This window comes from Sceloporus occidentalis, unplaced genomic scaffold (assembly GCF_023333645.1).
Source record: "Sceloporus occidentalis isolate IW3139 unplaced genomic scaffold, rSceOcc1.0.p SCAF_40, whole genome shotgun sequence".
NCBI lineage: Eukaryota > Metazoa > Chordata > Lepidosauria > Squamata > Phrynosomatidae > Sceloporus > Sceloporus occidentalis.
The window spans coordinates 7,065,732-7,090,474 of NW_028317020.1; the positions used below are offsets into that span (position 1 = coordinate 7,065,732).

At 41.4% G+C, this 24,743-nt stretch overlaps 1 protein-coding gene across 6 annotated transcripts; it reads left to right on the forward strand.

The window, feature by feature from the left end:
* The first annotated feature begins 1,835 nt into the window (after nt 1-1,835).
* Nucleotides 1,836-17,626, forward strand: SPECC1L (sperm antigen with calponin homology and coiled-coil domains 1 like). Of its 6 annotated transcripts, none has more exons than XM_089489544.1 (15): nt 1,836-2,003; nt 2,239-2,380; nt 3,532-5,114; nt 5,234-5,441; nt 6,890-6,963; nt 8,298-8,473; nt 8,764-8,930; nt 9,086-9,165; nt 9,333-9,423; nt 11,769-11,846; nt 13,271-13,430; nt 13,749-13,851; nt 16,135-16,251; nt 16,521-16,580; nt 17,537-17,626. In XM_089489544.1, the coding sequence occupies exons 1-15, from the start codon at nt 1,860-1,862 to the stop codon at nt 17,624-17,626; spliced, it is 3,273 nt and encodes a 1,090-aa protein (XP_089345670.1). In that variant the 5' UTR covers nt 1,836-1,859. The 6 variants fall into 6 exon arrangements, with proteins under 6 accessions (XP_089345670.1, XP_089345666.1, XP_089345665.1 ...); XM_089489540.1 differs by having other exon boundaries at nt 1,860-2,003; nt 2,239-2,386; nt 8,764-8,933; nt 9,080-9,165; XM_089489539.1 differs by having other exon boundaries at nt 1,860-2,003; nt 2,239-2,386; nt 9,071-9,165.
* The last annotated feature ends 7,117 nt before the right edge of the window (nt 17,627-24,743 follow it).

Here is a 24,743-nt window from a genome sequence, read left to right on the forward strand (position 1 = left end):
CTTGGTTTGGCTCTAGGAGCCAGCCATAAATATTTGGAGCCATTTTTTTTCTTCCCCAATAATGTTTTTATTTTCATTTATTACCCTGTGGGTTGCCGTTAAAGGATGTTTATTGGGGCAGTATGACCTAAAACACACCTTTTCTCAGCCCTACGTCGCTTTATACAATTAACCCCTTCATGACAATGGGTATTTATGCCATAAAGGCTCTGTGTGTGTAAGTAAAATGAATGGTTTAACATACAAGCCTTACACCATACAGTAACAGACACACGCTAACATCTTATGCTTACTAACACATACACTAGCATTCTACACTCATGTGCACAAATGCTAAAACCATACACTATAACACACACAATATATGCTACGCATGCTAATGTACTGAAACATATATATATATATATAAAACACCATACACGCTAACACTACACTGATACACATGCATACGCTATCCAACAACATATACATACTCTAATACTATGACCACATATACACTGAATCTGGCACTATATTATATGTACACTCACAGACTGAATCCAGCACTGTACTTGTATAAACATACACACACTGACTCCAGCACTACGCATGTACGCACCAACTTTGACACAGCTGTATACACACATTCACATAGTGACTCCAGCACTATACATAGACACTCATACACACTTACTCTGGCACTACAGTATACACTCGCATACACTACTCACACCTCATGGAAACCTGCCACCCTTCTGCTTCTATTCTGCCATTGTGGATCCAGCACCTTGAGCTTTCCTGCGGAGCGCACTGAATCGAGTGACGTGAGTCGCCCATCAGGGTCATTTAACATGCATTACGTGACCTCATGGATTCACAATGGCAGCCCTGGCGCCTAGGGTCTATCAAGCCCTGGTCTAGGAGGCAATAACAAGACAGTGGCCTGTTGGGGGTGATCTTGGCCTGTGTTTGTTATAACGTAAACACACACACACAAATACGCAAAAAAACACTCATGCACACACATCTTCTAGTTCACATTGTAAATTTAGTTATACTTTGTTTAATTTATATTAACTGTATTGTTCTGAGTTTTTGTTGTTTTTTTTGCGTCTGAGCGCTGGGAGATGACATATTCTGGGGCTCGGACTCAACGAGCATGCTCTGACTAAAGGAGCACTGATTAACTGTGCGCAGAGGGAGTGCTCAATAGACTGAAGCAAATAGATAGTTGGATATTTCTCTTGTGTGTCCTTTAACCTCATTTTCTGACAGTGTTTGCACAGAGGTTATCAAAGGGCCATCAGTACAGGATGCAGGTGTTGTGGATGTAATTTAGTATATCATTTTCTGCATGTGTAATAGATGAAGAAAATTGCATGAATTGGGGGGTTATTCGATAAAGAGAGGTGACATTACAAGAGTTTTGTGTTCAAATGCTCAGTAATGACACACTTGTGGAAAATGTGTTAATCAGCAAGGGGAAGACAGAAAGTCACCGTTTTGTTCCATGTCTTTTATAGCCATATAGCCATCATGGATGTTTAAATTAAGTACTATAATAACATCTTCCGAATTGATAGCCTTTAATTTATGTTTCCCTTAGACTGGTCCATCAGCATGGGCAGGTTTTATGATCTCTAAGTTAGGGAAGCAAGGGGAACAGGTACCTGGGACCCCTTTGCATTAATAGTTGTTAAATGAAGATTGTCTTAATTTGCAAGTGTGTGTAATTTATTATTGGTAAATGTAATTTTTTTGTTTCTTACTTGTATCTATTGAAGTTGTTGTATTTTGGCTTCTTTTCTGTCCATGTGTAAAAATTATATATTTAAACTCCCAGATTCAGGTGTAAATGCATCACAAACAGGCAGCACACGATGAGGAAAGCAAACAGGAGTTCAAGCTCAGCTCCAAAACTGCCTGCAACTAGCAAACCACAGGCCACAGAGAGGGTAAAGTCAGAAAGCAGCAGCACATCCACAGCATCTAAGACCTCACGGCCAGGATCTTCCCTATCAAAGGTGGGTCTTTCTGGGACACCAAGCTTCAATTGACTATGTCCGTCAAAATGAACTAATACCCTACAAGCAATTCAGATGCCTTAAATGACATGAATAATGAATGAATAACTGTTCTGACTTTAAATCCCCAAACTCTTGCCTTTCTGTTCCTGGAGAGTTGTTTCCATATGGCTATGTTTTTTATTTTTATTTTTTAGACATGACCCTTTAATTTTGGCTATTTTATTTTATTAAGGCAAAAAGCAATGATGACCTTCTAGCTGGAATGGCTGGTGGACCTCCAACAAGCAACGGTGTAAAGCTAAAGAAAAGCAACCCTGCTACTAACCCCAATTCAGGGGCTGTGATGAGTGGCCAGGATGGGAAATCACGGAGCGGTGCAGGTATGCAGACTTAAGAACCTAGAGTATATTGTCACATCCCTGATCTATACAAGTTTATCTACAGTTACTAAAATCATTGGGAGATTGTGTCATTAATACTCTGTCTGCCCATTCTGGTGACCTTTATGTAGTTTAGGAGGAACAATTTTCACAGTTTTTATCATCGCTAAACTCAATTAATGAAACTTTTCATAGCTTGTCTCTTGGGCTCACCAAGCATATCTAATCACTTCCCTGTCCTGAAGTACCCTTACAAAGGGTACCTGAACTAATCAACAGCAATAAGCAACTTTACAGTAGGGGAGAATGCAGGTATTCACCAAATACTGTATTTGCTCCTTTTACTCTTAAGATGACCCCCAACTTTGGATCTTAAAGGAAAAAAGGAAAGGCCTGAATATAAGACTATCGGGGGAAAAATCAAAACCAATGTTTTTGCTTTTGTTACTCACTCTTATTCACTCTCAGAATCTTTATCAGTGTCTCCCAACCATCACTGCCAACCACTTTCTTGTCTCCGTCTTCTTTTTACATAGCTCCACTTGCATCATATTGTTTTTTTCTGTCTTCTTTTTCCCGAGTATCAGCTCTTTTAATCAGGTTCTTCCTCAAAAAGGCAGAATCTCTTCCATGCACACACGTGGGAGAGGTTGGAATTAAAATCCAGTAGGGTTCCATATTCTGACACTCCATTAAGGGGAAGTCCCAAAAAATATCGGGAAAAAGTATCCCTGGTTTTTGAAATATAGGGAATGACTGTTCTCATTAGGGGACCTGGCAAAATCATTGTATGCTTACCAGGGTCTTCCATATGTTCTGGTTCTGCTTATATATTTTAATGTCTCTATGACCCATTATAGCAAGCTGTATAATCCGTGTGAGTGTAGATATATAGATATAAAAGGTATTATGGTTGGTTGATTTAACTCCTACAACTATGAGCTAAATAAAACAAGAGTTTTCTAAGATTGGTGTAAATATGAAAGAAATTCAGTCTGCTTGAAGAGCTCCATTGCATGTTAAATGTTAGTTATGGAGTGGTTAGGCCCAATAATATAAAGAGTTTCAGAGATGTGAATTGGATTCAGGCTCTGTCCTTTTCTTTTACTCTTTGTTAAATCACATTGTGTTCTGCGTTCCAATAGGCAGCAGTTCCAACTCTAAAAGAAATGGCTCATCTGGAACCAAAGATGCTGGATCCTCCCGCGAGAGGGTGCGTGAGCGCTCCCGTTTGAGCACCAATAAGAAGCCACAAGGATTGACTGCTGGCACAGGAGATGCTTCAGCCCCCATCAAGCGGTCCCGAGGTCGAACAGAGTCAGACATGCTCCGCATGAGTAAATCCAAGTCCGACAATCAGATTAATGACCGTGCCGCACTAGAGGCTAAAGTGAAGGACCTTCTAAACCTGGCCAGCAATAAAGATGCAGAGATCCTAATGCTTCGTACAGAACTGAGGGACACCCGTGTGCAGCTGGGGCAGGATCTCCCTGACAAGAGTTCTGAGGAGCCTCCCTTAATGCAGTTGCAGGAGCAGAATGCTGCAGTACGTGAGGAGCTGCAGCAGCTCAAGAGTGAAAACCGAATGCTAAAGGATCGTCTTAATGCCCTGGGCTTTTCTCTGGGACAGCAGCCAGGTATGACAGAAAAGTTGTATGACTACCAATCCATGGCCAATTCTGCTGGAAGCCACAGTGAATTTGGCGGAGGGACTCTAGCCTCCTCTGTGGAGGGTTCAGCACCTGGTTCAATGGAAGATCTCTTGAGCCAGGATGAAAACACACTGACTGGGGAGAGAAGAAGCAGCTCTGCTGATAATTTAGACAGCGAGTGCAGTGAAGTTTATCAGCCACTCACCTCCAGTGATGATGCTCTGGATGCTCCCTCCTCATCCTCTGAGTCAGAAGGCCTTCCAAGTATCGAGCGATCTCGCAAAGGCAGCAGTGGGAATGCTAGCGAGGTGTCAGTTGCTTGCCTCACAGAACGCATTCACCAAATGGAGGAGAACCAGCACAGCACGTCAGAGGAGCTTCAGGCCACCCTACAAGAGCTAGCTGACCTTCAACAAATCACACAAGAGCTGAACAGTGAAAATGAGAGGTTAGGGGAAGAAAAGGTCATCCTGATGGACTCATTGTGCCAGCAAAGTGATAAGCTGGAGTTATTCAGTCGTCAGCTCGAGTACGCACGGGCACTGTTGGATGAAAATCATGTACAATACTCTCTGGATGAAGATCTAAAGAGTAGCCGTTACCTGGAACTGGAGCAACGGTACATGGAATTAGTTGAGAGCACACGTTTTGAACGCGAACAACTTCTAGGAGTACAGCAGCACCTTAGCAATACACTAAAGATGGCAGAACAGGACAACAAGGATGCACAGGACGTTATACGGGCACTTAAAGAGCGCAACCACCACATGGAACGCATTGCAGAAGCCGAGCAACTCGCAAAACAGGCAGTGGCTGCCACCCTAGAAGAATACAAAGCATCTCTGGCCACAGAACAAGCAGAATGTTCGCGACTGAAGACACTGCTAGAGCAGGAAAAACAGAGAGTAACAGAACTTTACTCCATACACAGCTCCGGGGATGTATCTAATTTCCAGAACCTCCTGGAAAGTGTCAGATCTGACAAGGAGAAAGCAGAAAGCTTGGCAGTAAGCCTGCAGGAGGAGCTGTCACATGTGCGGAGTGATAATGAGCGCATACGGGATGCCTATGGAAAGGTGAGAACTATAGTCTGATAGAAGCCTCACACAGAACATCGCCTCCTCGCAGCTGATGGCTGCACATTGTTACCTGCTCTTGGCATGTAGTCAGTTTTTTTTCTCTCAATTATTTTTAGCTAGAGGACGAGTACAGGGCTTTCCGAGAGGAAGCACAGAAGCAGGTGACGGATCTGACCTGTGCTCTAGAAAAGGTGAGGGCTGACCTGGAAGAGAAGGAAACTGAACACAATGACATGAAGGAGACCATATTTGAGCTAGAAGATGAAGTTGAGCAGCACAGAGCTGTGAAACTACATGATAACCTTATCATATCGGACCTTGAGAGTAAGTATTTTTCTGTCTTTTGCCAGCAGGGGGCATTGTCACACAAATTTGTCATAAGGTGTGAAACCTGAATGTAAGCATCATGTGTGGGTTACTGTGTGATAGTTATGCTGTAAATTACACATTAAGTGCTAGACCAGTGAGAAAATATTTTCTTAACCTCAATTTTTTCACCACTCACAGCCGTCTTCTCATGTCTTTCTCCTGTACCACTTCATCTATCTCCTTTCTTTTATGTATATCTTTTACAGCCATCTCCCTCGTTATGTATTTTTTTTGAAGTATTTCCATAGTTTTTCTTTGTGCTCATTTTCCCTATTTATTCTTTACATTTTACCTCTAATTCACTTCCTTTCACTGGGTTCTTTCCTCCCCACACTTCACTTCCTGCATTGTGGGTGCGCCATTCTTCATCTCCCTGCTCCACTTTTTCCTCACTATCATGAGATTAGATCACCCTTTTGTAACCCATTTTTTTTCAATGTCCCTTTTCTAACCAACAGCACCTCTTTCCCCATTGTGTATGTATCCTTATCTTTACTTTCAGATATTCACAACAGAGGATTTTAACAATGGGAGTGTCAGGGAGACTTGAGTTTATGACATGTAGGACCCTTAATCGCCACAAATAAAGCTTCCAAAATAGTTGCTCAAATTTCCATGGCTGCTCAGGTCATTTTATTTCCACAGCCGTATTTACCTGCACACCTTTCAGTAACTGCTTACTTGCAGGTATTTGAGTCCGTGAACTATTTTGCCAAATAATAAAAGATAAGGGATCTTGTATTGGCTGCCTGTCCACACCCCTGTGCTCCAGGATGTCCTGTGTTTATATCGCAGCCGTAGAGCACTTCTAGTTGTGAGGCAGTAAGTCTGTGGTGAGCAGTGGGTTAAATTGTCCCTCTTGCATTCGGCATAGGACTGTATGCACTACTATTTTGGTGAGAAAAACAGTTTCCCATAACTCTGTATATAGGAGAAGCAATGAAAACCTTGACTTTCAGTATCTCTTCTCCTTTGGCCTTGCTTACCCTAATTACGTAGTATAACCGCTGCTGGGCTGCAGGCGCTTTAATTGTCATGGTTACAAAGAGCCTAGAGGTGGCATCCTGTCCTGTACGTGCTGGTTGCCTCTTAGCCCCACTGTCTTCCTGCTTTGAACAATAAGGCTGAAGCTTGAGCAAGACTTGTCCCTGGCAGCCATAAATCTTCCTCAAAGGAGGTGTTAGAGTGTTGCTATTTGAGGGACACGTCTCACACGTCTTGCTGGTAGCTTTAGGTTATATCTGCATATTTTTCACATTTCCGTCTGTACTTTGTATAAACCACTCCTAGGGGCTTTCATGCTAGAATGAATTCCCTTCTCTGTGGGGACTTTTATCATCTTTCTATGAGAGTTATGAGGGTCCTGTGAATTTCAGGTGACTCCTTTTCCTTTTCTAATCCAGATTCCATGAAGAAGTTGCAGGACCAAAAACATGACATGGAGCGTGAGATCAAAATACTAAACCGGAAACTGCGTGTAAGTAAAGGACAGTAGCCGCAGTCCCTGTGTGTTCCTGGTAATGCTTCTGAAACAATTCATCTTTGACCTGCCTCATGTATGTACAGAACTGATCTCCATTTTGGGCTCAATCCCATGCTTTCTCAGACATAAGTATATTGTGTTAACACATAGTGGCCCTCAAGGATTTGGTAATTTATGATATGCGTGGTTGCTCCGTGTTTAATAATATAACATAAGAAACTCAATAATTTAGTTATGGCACCTAAAAGTGAGCTGGTAAAGCAGTGTAAAGGTTGTCTGTCTTCGCTATTACAAGTTGGAAAGCATGGCTTTAAGTAATACAATAATTGTTACTGGAATATTGCTAACACCCTATTTGTGCGCTAGTAGCCCTGTGACTGCATGTTAACGTTTACCGTATTGGCTCGGATATAGGCCGCACCCGAATATAGGCCGCACCCTAAAAGTTAGGTGCTTTTTTTTAAAGAAAAAAATTTCTTAGTACAAAAAAAAAAAACACTTAGTGGAACAGATATGCTGCCACTCTGCCCTCCCCAGATATGCTGCCACTCTGCCCTCCCCAGATATGCTGCCACTCTTTCCCCCCCGAGATATGTTGCCACTCTATCCCCGAGATGTGCCCCCCCCCCAAGATATGCTGCCACTCTATCCCCCCCTGAGATATGCTGCCACTCTATCCCCCAAGAGGTCCCCCCCCTAGACTTACCGGTGCAGACTCCCCGGGGTCTTGCAGGTTCGGCGGGGGGACAGCTACGCGGTACGCAGTACGCGTATTCAACTTCCGGTGCTGGCACTTCCGCCGTGGGATTGTTAGCGTACATCGCGCAGACGTTCACCGGCTGCGGCGATGCAAGCGTTAACCTCTCGCTGCTGGCACGTCTGCACGATGTGCTTTAACAATCTCCCTTGCCGGGACTCCACCTACACCCCCCACCCCTGTGGGAATTCCCGGCAAGGGAGATTGTTTAAGCACATCGTGCAGACGTGCCGGCAGCGGAGGCTGATAACGCACATCGCCGCTTCCGGTGAACGTCTGCACGATGCGCTTAGACAACCTCCCGTGCCGGCACTCCCCCCATTGAAAGTGAGGCAGGGGAGGCTGTCTCAGCGTATCAGAGAGTAGGATACGGGTCCCCTGCACCGCTGCGGGGGATCTGTATCCTAACCCTGCTGCCTGCCCGGCGCCCGGAACTGCATGTCCCGGGCGTCGGGCGCTAGACCCTGGATATACGCTTTAAAGTGGGGGGAAAAAGTGCGGCCTATATTCGAGCCAATACGGTAAATATAATTTCAAACTGACCGCTACACCTTTGTGGTATGTATTACAGGAGGAGTCTGCTGAGTGGCGCCAGTTTCAGGCCGACTTGCAGACTGCCGTAGTGATTGCTAATGATATCAAGTCAGAAGCCCAGGAGGAGATTGGAGAACTCAAAAGGCGACTCCAGGAAGCCCAAGAGAAGAACGAAAAACTTACAAAGGAGATGGAAAATGCAGCATCTCGCAAGTGAGGAGAAAAGTGCAATTCTGTCAAATGGGGAGCATTCATTTTCAGACTACTGTGGGCTGCAAACAGGCCACAGTTTGTGGATATCCCAGCTTGATCACATGCATCTCAATTAAAAATTAATTAAACTTCTTGTTTCCAGGCAAGGATACACAGATTTCCAGGCCTGTTTGCGACCCTGGAGGGCCGAAGCTTTGCAATCTGCTGTATCTGTGTACAAAAAATCTAAATGTATAAAATAATTCCAAAATATTTATGTACACTTACAATATGTTCATGTGTCTTTGTAGGCAGGAAGAGGAGCGAGGCCGGGTCTATAATTATATGAATGCCGTGGAAAGGGACCTGGCAGCTCTCAGGCAGGGAATGGGTCTCAGTCGCAGATCTTCAACCTCATCAGAGCCCACACCCACTGTGAAGACCCTTATCAAATCTTTTGACAATGCTTCATCCCCAGGTAGTTCTCATGCATCCAGACACCTCTGGCCAGTTACTTTACATATTATGGTGTCTTGATGATGGTGCATTCAAAATATGTAATCCCATGTTCAGAAAGTCAAATGTTGCTTTGCCTTTCAGCCCCAAGTCCAACAACAGCAGCAACAGCAACAGCTACAACATCTATCCCTCGCACCCCTCTTAGCCCTAGCCCAATGAAGACCCCTCCAGCAGCTGCAGTCTCCCCAATGCAGGTAATGTTTTACCTCTTGCTAGCAATTTGTTCATCTAAATCATCTAACTATAGAATACATCTGTTTCTATACATGCTTGGTATGAAACTTATTTATACTGATCTGTTAATTATGGTCAACTTGGCACTGAAGTGGTTTTCCTGTATTCCCTCTTCCTGTTCCAACAGAGACATTCAATCAGTGGACCAATATCTTCTTCCAAATCCATCCCAGGCTTGTCTGAGAAGAGACCCAGTTATGCAGAGATCCCAGTGCAGGGTAAATACATAAATGGCAAATGCTGTTCTCTGTTAGCATGTGGCAAAGATGGCCAGAAGATACACTCAGAAATGTGACAGTAAATGTGTTTACTCATCTCCTGTTTTGCTTATTGATTTATATTGCACTTCTAAATTGTACACAAAACAAAGATTACAAAAATAAATACTACTATAAAATACAGCCATGTGAAAAATAATTCTTTGAATTCTATGGTTTTACGTATAAGGACATAACAATCATCTGTTCCTTCGCAGTTCTAAAATTAGGTAAATACAACCTCAGAGAACAGCAGCACACAACATATTAGACCTATGTCATGATTTATTCAACAAAAATAAAGCCAGAATGGAGAAACCATGTGTGAAAAACTAAGTACATCTTATGATTCAATAGCTTGTAGAATGACCTTTAGCAGCAATAACTTAAAGTAATCGTTTTCTATATGACTTTATCAGTCTCTCACATCGTTGCGGAGGAATTTCGTCCTACTTTACAATGTAACCAGAGTAATAAGGGGAATGGGAGGACTACAGTACCCAGAAAGATTATCAGAATTGGGGTTATTTAGTTTGGAAAAAAGACGGCTTAGGGGGGACTTAATAACTATGTATAAATATATAAGGGGACAGTACAGAGATCACTCCCAGGACCTATTTATACCCAGGACTGTATCTATAACAAGGGGACATCCTCTACGGCTGGAGGAAAGAAGGTTTCTACACCAGCACAGACGGGGGTTCTTTACAGTAAGAGCGGTGAGATTATGGAACTCTCTGCCAGAGGAAGTGGTGATGGTAAACTCAATAAAAGAGTTCAAAAGGAGCCTGGACGTGTTTCTTGAAAGCAATAATATTACAAGTTATGGATATTAGATTAATAGGGACAGAACGTTGATCCAGGGATTTATTCTGATTGCCATATTTGGAGTCGGGAAGGAATTTTCCCCCTGGTATGGGGCAATTGGCATCTGCTTCATAAGGGTTTTTTGCCTTCCTCTGGATCAACACAGTAGGGACACAATATGTATATAGGTTGAACTTGATGGACTTTGGTCTTTTTTCAACCTTATGAACTATGTTACTATGTTACTAATGTTGCTTCAGTTCATTGAGGTTTGCTGGCATCTGTTTATGCACAGCTCTATAAAGGTCCAGCCACAGCTTTTGAATCGGTTTGAGGTGTGGACTTTGACTGGGTCATTGCAACATCTTGATTCTTTTCTAGTCCAGCCATTCTGTTGCAGATTTGCTGGCATGCTTGGGATCATTGTACTGTTGCATGTCACAATTTCGTGTGACAGATGGCCTCATGTTTGACTTTAGAATACTTTGGTACACAGAGGAGTTCATGGTCTGCTCAATGACTGCAAGGTTCCCGGGGCCTGTGGCTGCAAAACAAGCCCAAATCATCACCCCTCCACCACCCGGTGTGACAGTTGGTATGAAGTATTTGTGCTGATATGCTGTGTTTGGTTTTCCCTTAATGTGGCGCTGTGCAGTATGACCAAACATCTGGTCTTGTCTGTCCAGAAGTCTTGTGGTTTTGTTCAGATGCAAATTTGCAAACCTAAGCAGTGGTGCCTTGTTTTTGAGAGAGGAGGCGTTCTCCTGGCAACCCTTCCAAACAAACCATCTTGAACGTTAACATTTAACGTGCTAACTTAGGCCTGTAAAGTCTGAGATGTAACTCTTGGTTTTTTTGCAACTTCTCTGAGCATTCCACCATCTGACCTTGGGGTGAATTTTCTGGGACATCCACTCCTGGGAAGATTGGCAACTGTCTTGAATGTTTTTCACTGTAGAATGATGGACTTTAAGTGGTTTGGAAATGGCCTTATAACCCTTCCTAGATTGATGGGCAGCAACAATTGCTTCTCTAAGATCATTGCTGGTGTCTTTCCTCCTTGGCTTTGTGTTAACACATAGATGAGTGCTTCAGTGGTTGTCACATTCGCTGATGATCAATTAATCAAGGGCACTTGAATAGCAGCACCTGTCTGCTACTTAGCATCTTAATTCCTATGGGAGCACTAAGAATGTACTTAGTTTTTCACACATGGCTTCTACATTTTGTCTTTATTTTTGCTGAATAAATCATGACACGGTGTAATATATGATGTGTTGTGTATCTGAGGTTGTATTTACCTATTTTTTAGATCTGCTAGATTGTTTTTATGTCTTGATATTTAAAACCGTAGGTTTCAAAGAGGGTGTACCTTATCACACGACTTTATATGTATGAGGATATTAAAGAAGGTGAATAAAGATTACGGTTAATGCTATGGGTATTTGTATTTTTAAGTTGATATTCTGAGACATTTGAGTTTTGCTCGTTTTGTACAGAGCATCTGTTAAGAACATCAACTAGTGGAAGAGCTGCCTCCTCATTACCCCGGGTGGACAGCTCCAAAACCATCTCAGGTAAATTCTAGGTTTATCAACCAGCTGGGCATTGCTGGCAAAATAATAACCTTGTAAATCAAACGCAATCAATATGCCTTACAATCATTTACTTAAACCAGCCTCTCCCTTTTATGGGATGAGATAGAACACTTCATAGCTAGTGCAAAGTGGCAGTGTTCGAGCCATTACACCAAGAAGGAAAAAGGACCACCTCAAGAAGGTTTTTGTGTCACATGGCTTTGGAGATCTTAACCTACCTTCAATCAACATTAGTTGGTACGGTCATTCCTAGTTATTTGGAGACATGGATGACTATTGGAACATGATTCTCCTGTTTCTCCCATGAGATTAGTGCATATGTATTAGTAGTTTGATTGAGAATGACATCAGCAGACCGCATATGATAACATTAAAGACCACCTGTTACATGCAGTGGCTATAACTTGATTCCTGGTCAGATCTGGTGGAAAGATGTCTAATTGAAAGCATGTGTATTAATCCAGAGGGGAAAATTATGTCTATTATTGCATAATACAATAATTTATTGGATCTAAGATCATATAATTTCCTTTTGTTACATTTTTACAGTTTATATAGAGTAAATGGGCAGACTTGAGGCATTGTAAGGTTCTTATCTGGTGTCTAATGTTTTTATCTTACAAGTCTAAATTGGCATGCAGAGTGGTGAAAGGGTTAAACGGTACAGGCTGATGTGGGAAGATAATGAAGTGGTCTCTGTTGCTGTGTTCTCCGCTGAATTCTGTTATAGGAACCTGCTTCCTGCACTCTGAATAAATACAATACCTCTTTTCAGCGGAACTGTCTGACCTGGACTTACGCGTGCTCTTCCTGTGCGCTTCCTGTCCATATATGTGGTTCCTCTAGGATGTCTTTGAAAGTCTTAAAGGATATCATGAATTAGATGTTTCAATATTTCTGTAATACTGCAATGTAAAAAAACCCACAACAAAAAAAAGTTTTTATCGGTCCTATTTAGAAAACAAACCCTGTCTCCAACACCAATCTATCCCTAGCTGTATTCTGGATAAAGTTCCATTGAAGCAGGGAGTGACCGGTATATGTTACCAGATAGTAGGTACGACTAAAATGTTAAAACCACCCAACACGTGCTTTACCGGCAAACAAGCCGGCTTTGTCAGTGGCATACATGGTATGATTGGTCTACAGCCATACTTTTAAAGGGGAGCGGGAATTAACGGCACCTCCTCCTAACGCTGATTGGCCAAATTGTGAACAGCCCTCGTTGATGCCATGGCAATAAAATTTCATTGGGTACGTTTTAACTAATTAGGGCTCCTATTCTATTGGTTTAATACTGCAATGTAAACACATTTCAACTATATTAATATATTTTGTTGATTCTTACCCATAATGATGTTTGTCAGTGGCTGTGAAATATTGTACATTCTCTGTGTCTTTAGTGTCGCGCCGAAGCAGCGAGGAGTTGAAACGGGATATTACAGTGTCAGATGGGGGCTCAGCTTCTCCTTTGATGTCAATGACCTCCCCTTCACCACAGTTGTCCCTCGCTTCATCCTCTCCCACTGCATCTGTAACACCTACTGCCCGTAGCCGCATCAGGTACAAGAGACTTGGGGACCGTAGGTCAATATCCTTTCTTTCTAACTTACCTGTGTTGGACTATGCAATCTTGTGACCATGACTTGTTTTGACCTGTCCCACTCACTACTCCCATTATATCAGCTGGTACTCATCCTTTCTCTCCAAATTGCCCATACCTACTCATTCATTGCTATTTTGCTTAACTACCTTGTGATCTTGACTTTTTCAGTACATGTTTGACCCATTAAGTATGTTTACCACCCCCAGCACACCACCCAACTCCTTCCTGCAGGGTGACAGACAAATGTGTGACTTGTTGCACATTGTACCCTGCAGGGAGGAGCGGAAGGACCCATTGGCAGCCCTTGCACGGGAATATGGTGGCTCCAAACGGAATGCGCTGCTGAAGTGGTGTCAGAAGAAGACTGAAGGCTATCCGGTAAGTGCGGTACACGGTGCAGAATGGACTTCTGCCCACTAGACACTGCACAGGTTATCATCTAAGTGTCTATGACCTTTAGCAGGCGTAGGACGATCGTTGGTTAATTAGATCCTGGGTTATTAAGCAGCACTCTCTCTCCTGGGAGCGGATGAAGGATAGTTACTGGGGATACCTGTAGCTCCATCTGTCCGCAGTTGGGAAGGAATTAACACACACGCCTTGTCATAAACTTACAGCACGTATATAGCTCCTCCCACTGCCCATCCCCGTTGCTCCTGTTGTGTTTCTTTCTGGGGCAGATTTTGTGTATGTAATTTACACAAACTGTTAAACGGTTTAAGTGACATTTCTGCTGTTTGAGGATATGGATTTGGAATCTACAAGTTCAAAGCATCCTGATCAAGGGTTGAGTTTAGTAAGGGTGAATAATTTAGTATGTGAAAAAAGAATAGTCATAAGGTTTAAAGTATGACATCTATTCTGATTTAAAAGCTATTTTGCTTCTTCATGGACTTACTTTAAATAGGTTTAAAGTATTCATGTTTGTGACCCTTTGAACTTTATTTCCTTTCAGTAGTAGGCCACTGACTTTATTAGAGATCTGCAATATGCGCGTGAACTCTAGAGGACAGGAATTAGTGGCATGGAGACGCATGTGCCTGTAAAATTAATGCTGATGTCGCTTTGCAAAGTCGGGCTAACTTGGGCAGTAGTTCAAATTGGTTCATACCCCAGGTGAAAGCTTTTCATGCTGCTCATCCTGACAGGACTACGCAATGCAAAGTATCTGGATAAGCAGTTATTTATTGAACTAAAGCACCTTGAAATATGATTTATTAAATTTAGACATTGTCATCATCTTTTAGGTCTAATATATATATATATATATATATATATATATATATATATATATCCTTTATTAAAAAAACAACAAAAAAAAAAAAACACCTCTGGCAGTATTGATTTAAAGGGGCTAAAGAGACTTTGTGTTCAGAGGGTTAATATTGTCTTTTATATTTATAGCAAAGTTATCCCCTCTGATGGCCTTACTGTAATGTAGATTTGTGTTCCTGGAGAAACCCCATGTTGACGCCATACGGAGATTAGATGAGCCTTTCTGTCTCCAGCTAGAACCGAAGAACAGAGATTTCTGTCCCACCAAATAAATTTGGCTCAAAAAAGTACTACGTTTTCCATAAATCAATCACCTATTCTAGTTCCCCTCTCTACCAGCAATCTCTCCGCTGCCTTGTTCACTTGGTTTACATGTTTCCTGTAGTCTAGCGACTGTCATCCAGTTATGCCCAATCACCCTTTAAACAGTTGAAAGCGTTCTATGAACCGGGAAACATAAAAAAAAAATTGCAACATGTTGATTTTTATAGCATAGTTGTTGTGGCATTTATATACCTTAAATGATTGGTTAACCACTTTTTTCTTATGAAAAAGTAAATACACCATTGCTTTATGTCTTATTTCCTGTACAGCACTTTGAGAAATGTTGCTATAATATGTAATGCCCTGCTCCTTTCCGTCATCATGGTTTTAATGAATGAAATAATTCCCTCTGCTTTTAATGTGATGGCCAGGGCTCTTAAAACCCTATATAGAAATAGTTGCAAAATATGTTCTACTGAGAATGAGTAGTTGATGCTCCCTGAGCTGAGCCTACGTAGCGTGAAAATACATAAAGCGACTATTGTTGGAATTGCTTTCCTGGTTGGCTTAGTTGCTCACAAGTATGAGAACAGAGAAAGTTGCATGTCTACCTGAAAGAGCACGCGCTCCGATAGAGTAACAGTAGATACCATGCCCATCCTGGTGAGCTTAAGTTTTTCCATAACGCAGATATCCAGTATTTATCAACCAGTGTCTCACTAATGCTATAAAGGGGCATTAGCATTGTCTGTCTGCACTCACCCTAATATAGTTGGATAGGGACCCTCAGACAGACGGTGGTAAGCTTGTGTGTGTTTCAGCACGTACAGCTGCACAAGTGGCAGGAAGTAAATTCTTTATTAATATTGGTATTTAGTTTCTTCCCAGAAATGAATTTGACCCCGGGAGGGGAAGGGGGACGTAGACAGAGATAGTGGGAGGGCACTTCCTGTTCTGAATTAAGAAGGATTTCTTCTGGCTAGGACAGTCACACATATATCAGGATACTTAGTATACATGCTACGTGCCTCCTTATAATCCATTCTACGTTTGTTGATACACTGATGTGTACTGATCTGTTCACACATGGATGTTTACAAATGTATCTTTTTGTTTTGTCAGAACATCGATATCACAAATTTTAGCAGCAGTTGGAATGATGGGCTGGCATTTTGTGCTTTGCTGCACACCTATCTACCAGCACACATCCCGTACCAAGAGCTCAGCAACCAGGACAAGGTAACTTACATGAAGCACATTGCAAGTTTTTATTCTGTCCACATCACTGCAGGGCTGGTAAGCACAAGTCCTCCTGCTGCTGTCATTCTGCACAATATACTCTTCCAGCCAGCCAGTGATACAAGAGCAGTCAGAGTGTTATGGGAATTATAGTCTAACAGCATTATGGAACTGTAACTTTCCAAGTCCTGAGCCTCAATTTCATATAGCATAAATGACCACAACACATTTTGTGATTTCCCACACTGCTTTTTCTTTTCCTTCTGCAGAGGAGAAATTTTACCCTGGCTTTCCAAGCTGCTGAGAGTGTGGGGATCAAATCTACCCTGGTGAGTTTGGGGAGAACCAGGGAAGGCCCCTCAACAACTTGATTGTCAGAATGTACATTTTGTTATATTTTATAATATATATATAATATATATACCGTATATTCTGGCGTATAAGACGACCCCCAACTTTTCCAGTTCAAATATAGAGTTTGGACTATACTCGCCGTATAAGACTACCCCTCTACCCAGCGTACAACAACCAGCCAATCACGGCAAGCGATGTACACACACACACACACACACACACGCCTGTCAATACATACACATTTATACACTGCCCTCAACACACACCCCTGCCTTTACACACACACACACACACACACACACACACACACATATATACACATATACACCAGCTTACAAACACACTGACCATCTCACACCAACATACATACACTGCACTCACACCCCTTTCTCCCCATCTCTTACCTTTCTCATCTTCTATCTTCTTTCTTCCATCCAGTCGTGGGAGCGCGAGGTCTGTCATGTCAGACCTCTGTTTGCTGCTCCCTCATCACTACGCGCCGGCAATTGATGCCGAGCGCCCGGACATGATGTTATCACCGCGCTCGGCATCAATAGCCGGCGCGTAGTGATTAGGGAGCAGGGAAGCCGAGGTCTGAAGTGCCAGACCTCGAGCTCCCTAATGTCGGGCTAGTTAGAGGGAGGTCGTGATCTCCCCAACCAGCCCTGCTGATCAGGGCTAGTTGGGGAGATCACGATCTTGCACCTACCTCGGCGTGGCCCTGAAGACCGGCCCAGGGGAGGCGGCTTCTCCACTCGCCCCTCCCCTAGAGATTTGTGGCTTCGTGGGACTCTCCGGCTGGGTAAGTATTCGGTACTCGGTTAGTACCCGGCGTATAAAAAGTCGTCTTATACGCCGGAATATACGGTATGTATTATAAATTACCCTTGCACTGTTTAATAACCACTTGTTACATTTTTGTCTTTCACAGGATATTAATGAGATGGTACGTACAGAGCGTCCAGACTGGCAGTGTCTCATGACATATGTAACCTCTATTTACAAATATTTTGAGACCTGAACCTGTGCCAACCACAAACCTGCCCACCTTGTCATGTACAGCATTCCTTGTTTTCATAAGGATTTGCCTAGCCTTGGACTTTTGGATTCACAGAATGTTCCTGGTGACCTGGAGAAGCCATGCCATTGGCCTATCACCTTCATATGTTATTTACACATCAAGTTCCACCTGTGTCTGCCATATTCCTCTGTGCCTTCTGCACAGCCGTTAAATCTGATACACAAACCATTTAATTTCACTTTAAGTCCAGATGAAGCTGTGTTACCTGTCAGTGGAAGATGTGTAAAGGAGACCGTTGGACTGAAGTTTGTTCTGGGTCTTGCTCATGTTCTCTTGAAGCTAGTGCCTTAGCAAGGTGTGTTCTTAACAGCTGCTGCTTCTCCACCTTTCTTTGACTATCCACCAGGAACTGTCATATGTTCCCAGGAAACATAAGTGGATATGACAGTATATTAATGCACATCTTGTGCCAAACTCTCAGCTGCTGCCTTCTGATTCCTGATTGTCTATAGCGCTTTGTGCCCTGAACACTAAGCAACAATATATTTGAATGTTAAACTGTATCTGGCTGTTGTGTTTTGATCTGTACGGACAAGCCACAGCCCAGAGTTTCCAAAACACATAGGGGGAAATGCAACAGAATGCACAGTGTGTAATCCAGATACCATCTGAGCTACCATGTTTAACTTCCCCGGCATTATACAAGCTGTAGCCTTTTCAGAGTTGTTGATTCCTACATCTTGGATGGTCCAGTTTAAAGAGCTACACTCTGGGAACTTGTGTTGCATTCTGCCTGAGGACCCAAGCATTATGGAAGCTAATCCTTCTTAGTGTTTAGTTTATTTCATATTAAGCTGACCTTGAAAGCTAATTCCAAGAGTTTCTGAAGTTCTCCCTTGGTAATCTAGTTGGTAAATTTTGGCTGGAGATGTCTTCTATGGGACTGTCGGCACACAAGTCTTTTTTTTTTTTTTGTGTTTGTCAAGAAGGTTCCTGGAAATCTGAAATAAGGGGCTGTTCCGAGGTACTTAACTATCATATTAACATGGCAATACAAAGCTCTCAGCCTAATAAACATTTATTGTTTTCACTGCCCTGCAGAATGTCAGAATGCATTGCTCCAAAGACGCTAATGCAAAGTATTGTTTTTTTATACAGTCCTTTCCAAGAACAGCACAAAAATGGTTTTAATTAGCACCGCACTGAAAAAAAGACTGAAGGTATGCTGAAATCTTACAGTGCATTAATCTGTTACGAGTGTGACAGGACTTGAACAGGCTCCACATAGACAGGATAATATGTAAAGCGGAATCCCTGGCACTGGGGAGTTGGCTATGTCATTGCATTGGTCAACAGGTGCTGAATTTGAGGCTTCGTTTTCTGATACCCTTATTGAAAAAGAGCCTATTTCAGCAAGAGCTGAATGTATAGCTTTAAAATAGAAGTGCTCTATAAGCAAGATGATTCTTATCTTTGTGTGCAAACATTCGCACTTGCTAATCTGTTATAATATATTTCTGTTACCCGCTTTGACTATAAGCAGCTAAGACTGAATGTTTTGTCTGCCCCGTGAAACTATTTGGTTACATTGGGTAAGTGACTGCTGCCTTTTGCCAAATCATGGGGTGTAAGACAAGGTATAGGGCATTTATTGTTAAATACCATTCCCAGGGGCTTACAGCCTCCAACCTATTTTGTTTTGAATTTGCAGCATTATTTATTATATTTCACTATATATATATATATATCAGTTTATTTTTTAAGTGCAGTTGTATAAGATGTACAATTTGCCAAACTCTTACAGCTTTTTGTACCTGGATCTTTGATGATATTGGATTTCTCTGCAATGTATATGACAGAATTGTTCTTTGAAACCACTTTTTGGTTCTTGTTGGTTGGACTGATCTTTTGGTGCCCAGTCTGATATTGCAGATGCGCCAGGGAAGACCCCTAAAACAAGGCTTTCATTAATAAAAGTAATCTGACAACAGGAGGTTGCCAACGGCTACCTTTCCATGTATATGATTAAATGCAAATACCTGTAAGTAATTGTATGATGAAAAAGCTCTGACTGGTTAGATTAAGCTTTAACGGTTTAATTGAGTGCACCAATGTGTTCTCCTAGGGCCACATGGCAGGGGTTATAAACAAATACCTCCTCTGGCTGGTATGGACATATTCAGTGAATTATTCTTTTAATCAGAGATACCTGTAAAATATCAGGGTCTTCCCTGGCCTTGTGTAAAGTATCCACCCATTAAAGTACCCACTACAAAGCAGTATATATTGAGTGCAGGACTCTTCTGTTCAAAAGAGCAATGTTTTATGACTTATTTTAATCGCAACCTATAAAATATATTTTGTATGCATTTTCTTTACAATGCATATGGGCATTTTTTAATAAAGAAATGAAGCTCGTTCTGTCTTCCTGAGGTCACTACGTGGATCTGAAGCCATCTTTTATTGAAATATGCATATTTTATAAATATATATTTAAGATGAGGTTCACTAAATGGAAGTCTTTCATGCACTGTATTCAGAGTAACTTCTATTCCTTACAGCGTGAAAGGGGTGAGTGACATGATAAGCTATGGCAGCATGTTCTATTAAAGACAAAGTTCAAAGGAAAAACAGTGTTCTCTTGCAGTATTACATATATCGGAAGAGTGAGTAGTGCAGCACTTGTTACATTAATATTTTACTTGTGTGACAAATTGTATTAAGGCAGTGGAACTCCCAGAATGAGGAACCTTTTTAAAATGGTAAAAAAAATAAATGGGCTTATTATTGATTATTCAATATATAGACATGTAATGTATGATTTCAGGCTGTGTTGATTTTTATTATTGGTGTTCCCCTTAAAAACAGTTGTCACTCACTGATGAGGAGTTGTCTTTACCTCTAACCAACATGGTACCTGTATGCAGACAATATATTTTTTACACTGTTTAAGTGTATGTAGAGCAAAGCCAGCCAATGTTTTAATATGTGTCTGCTACTGTCCCTGTACAGAGAATAGTATATTACTGTGAAAGATGGATCTGGTGCTTGAATATGATAGCATAGCTTTAACATTACCAATAAAGAAGTGCAATAAAGAAGTGCTCAGTATTAGCTAGAGTTTCCTTTGACCCTAGAAACCCGATGGTTATTACATGCCAGGCAGCTAGCTTTCTATTTGCATGCCCTGAACACGGGCACCGAGTATAGCTTCCATTTGAAATCACATAGGGCTTCTTAACACTAAGCCGATATTTCAGCACGTATAGGGCCGTTCTTGATTGTAGGATCAGCACTGGTGAATTGACATACAATTCCCTGCGGTTCCTTTAAATGGAATGATGATTTTATACAACAGCCTCACCTTCTGAAAATGTTAAACTATTTGTAAATGTTGGGTAATAGCTAGTTGGGTAATTCCAATGAACAGTGACATCAATACGCCGTAATTATACCTGGCTGCCCCTGCAGTGCAGGTTGGGTGGGGACATGGCTCCCAGATCTGCTTTCATATTTACTGATCTGTATAGCCACATGTACGGATTCGTGCATGGGTTGGTGCTTTATGCTTGATCCAATGGGTCCTATCCCCCTCCCTTCTCTCGTATGTGCTGCACAAATCACAAAAGTGTCTAATTTCAAGCTGTCATTGCGCAAACATTCCTACTGTTTTTAATCATCACCTATCAACGGTCTTTGTTCAGCCCTTTAATTATATAGCTGGATCAAACCAAATCTTATTGAAGCAATAGTGCCAAGGGAATGCCCTTAACATTTCATTGTGAAATGAAAGATAAGATTCTGTTTTCCATCCGTAAACGGGCAGACATAGAGTGATTCAGGATGCAAATGGCTGTTTGGAAACACTCCAAGTCTTATAAAGAAAGTGCTTGCTTCCTGTAAGGACATGAGGTCAGGTGTGTGATGTCTGATACTGGGTGAAGAAGGAAGAAACCATTCAGTAACTGAGAATTATCATAAGAGAACTATGGTGATATTATTAGATAATAGTTTATCGAATGCTGGCCATGGCGTTGAAATACGGAGATTTTGTATGAAGCACAATATTACATATCTGGCCTTGCTGTGAACCATCACCACCATCCCGATTCCTTATGTTGCCTTTTTGATATATATATTATTTATAGTCAACTGACAGCTGTGCTATATGGGCAATAACAAATTTAAGCAGACAAAAGGTTTGAATCCCCTACACATTACAATAAAAAAGCGCACCTTATGAACTTTGGTGTTCATGTCTACAAGCGCTTGAGCACAATTTGAAGAAACTTATGTCGTTTTGGTTCAAAACGTATGAAAAAATGTGTCATAACTATAGTGACCAGCCAAATATTCTTCCTGATTGGACCCTTCCATTGGGTGCTGGTGATCACGTTTCAAAATTTGTACTTGAATCACCTTTTAAGCATAACCTCCATGGTGTGCCTAAAGCAAGCCTTTACTTTCATTCCAAGATCAAGTAATGGGAGGTTCTTGCTGTGTCCCTTTTTATTAACATATTTTAATAAGGTTATAATTTACCTTTTAATGCAGTCCTAATTAGCTGCTTCATGACGACAAGACCTTGCATTTCTTTGCTGTTTATATTAGTGTTGTGTTACAGGTTTCGGCGAGTGCGTAAAATATCTCATAATGTATGATTGGCCCATGACACTGAACATGGCAAATAATGGAAGACGTTTTGGTTAGTTTATTCACCTATTAGTTTATTTATAAACTGTGCAGATTTTTCCATGTTTTTTTTTTATTCATTCAAATCGTTTGATGCATATGCAGTTGAAGACCCATGTGCTGCTAATATCATTCTAAATTATTCAGTAGGCGCTATTTTATTCATGAGCTCTGTAAAGTTGAGTCATACGATGATATAAACCATTGTAAATAGAAAATAAAGAGCACATTCTGCTACAAAATTATTTTGGTTATATTCAATCTCTGTTTTTGGTAAACTTTTTTTTATTGTCTAAAAGGGTTTTAGCTTTACTTATATATTTTGTTGATCCATACATCCATAAGGGCAGTCTCTTCCTTTCTCGCTCTTCGTAAAAGGAAAGAATATATATTGAAGACCCTGCAGCTTACTTTGTGAAGCACTCCGCAGAGCGGCTTGGTCCATCCGCTTTTCATTAATATAAAATGTTAGGTTGTTTAGCAGGCTGGCTTATCAGTGGCACAGATGGGTTGTTGCAAGGTTCAACCCTAAACCTTTCCGAAAGACAGGCATATGTAGAAATAGCTGTTTCTTTAAAAATGGGCATGGCTGTTCCTTCAAATCAGACTGATTACAGTGTTATATTTACACATTGCATTGTTTAATCAAGATTACTAGACAATGAGTAGATATTGAGATTTACATTTGATGCCTGTTCCTTTCCCCCTTCACCCCATGTTTACATTGGTAAATGCAGAGAGGAAGCAGGTCTGGTATGATATTCACTGCCTGTAGCAACAGGACTAGAACATATCTCCCAAGTGTCTAGGTATTCGCTGAGCAGTGGGGGTCGTAAGCTGTTTGGGGAGATCATCTGAGGGAGTAGTAAAATGATAGACCTTCATTACCTCTTTGGGAAAGGTGAGCAAGTACCTGCACCTCTGGCCATACCTGCCTCTAGCAATTTTGGTAAAAAGTGGTGGCGGTGGTGCACACAGCAGTATCGTTCTCAACGCGGAGAAAGATGTGACTGGTAATCGGGCATATAGCAAGAAAAACTCAAATTTTCAGAAAATGACATTGTGCTCCTTTAACATTGTGCCTAAAGTGACAATGCAAACGGAGAGCCTGCGTTGGCTCGTGCTAATATAAACTTGCCTTTCCTGTGACTGCTTACAAAGTCGTGAATCACTTTCTGGCCTGTTTGTTTTAATGACTGTTATCATCAAGCATAAATAATCCAAGACAAGAAAAGAGTAATGTATCTCATTTAGGTTTTACCACGGTTTGCTTGGTCATTGGCCTGCTTGGTGCGTTGCACTTTGTCTTCCGATGGCGTTTACTTTCTTTAGTAGGTTAAAATTAAGAACAAAAGATCTAGAGCCATTAAGGAAAAGCCATCTGATGGCCAGCATGATAATTCTATTTGTTCTGGATAATAGGGGAATAATAACTTTATAGTCTTTTGAACTGGCAGTGTAAAGAGGTGGCTAATATAAAAACCCTAGTTTTTTTTAACCTTTAACATGCCAGAGTAACAAGTACCATCTTGTGCTCAAGAGTACAAGATTTCTGTTGCTTTACGCTGACACATACACATGAATACTATACATAGACCTGCCTGTCTTTGTCTTTGTTACCCCCTTCCATTTCCTCTCTATCCTGCTCCACTCCTCAACCCCCACCTTCTTTCTTCCTCTGTATTTTCTCCCCCTCCTCTTCTTTTCTTTCTCCTGGGGAATTACTATTGTTTTAGTCATTTCACCCACTTAAATCTTAAATTCTTAAATTAACACAGTACCCACGGTTCAAAGTGAATACTCTCTGAATTCTCAAAGGATTCTCATAAAAGATGACATTATACGTGTAATTGTGCTTCTGGTTGAAGTAAGCAAGCACTGTTTTTCTTCTTGGTATGAAATATTTAAAAGTAAATGTAAAACATAACCCAACCATGGGCAACACAGTGTGTCCTGCAATTCTCTGAAAGGGTAAGATAACATTAAAAAGTTTACGTAATAAACTAAAGGAAAATACGATATATATCTTTTAAATGCTCTCTTCCCACCGGGTCACCTTTTTTATTTCACTTCTGTAGCTATGCATCATGGAGGGTCAACCAGGCTTTTTTGCAGGAGAAAATCACCCTTTGATAATTTATAATGCATAGTGAAGCGGGTAATATTTAAGATGAAACTAGTGTGCTCTGTTGAAAATATCTGTATATTGTGCTACAGATGTTTTAAACAGCTCAACAGCTATATTGAATATTGGTAAATATTGCACAGTGTGATTATATATTTATATTGTATCACTCTTGTATCACCCCCCCCCAAAAAAAAAACATCAATTGCTTAGCCCACCACTGAGCGAAAGCACTCCAACATGATGTGTTTCATCTTATCCTAATGTGGCCAAGCTGCTTAGTGCTCACCATGACGTAGA

Coding starts and splice junctions, on each gene's coding strand:
- SPECC1L (XM_089489539.1), top strand. CDS start 1,860: ATGAGGAAAGCAAACAGGAGTTCAAGCTCAGCTCCAAAACTGCCTGCA. Junction 2,387..3,531: donor GAAATCACGGAGCGGTGCAG/GTATGCAGACTT, acceptor GCGTTCCAATAG/GCAGCAGTTCCAACTCTAAA. Junction 5,442..6,889: donor TATCATATCGGACCTTGAGA/GTAAGTATTTTT, acceptor TTTCTAATCCAG/ATTCCATGAAGAAGTTGCAG.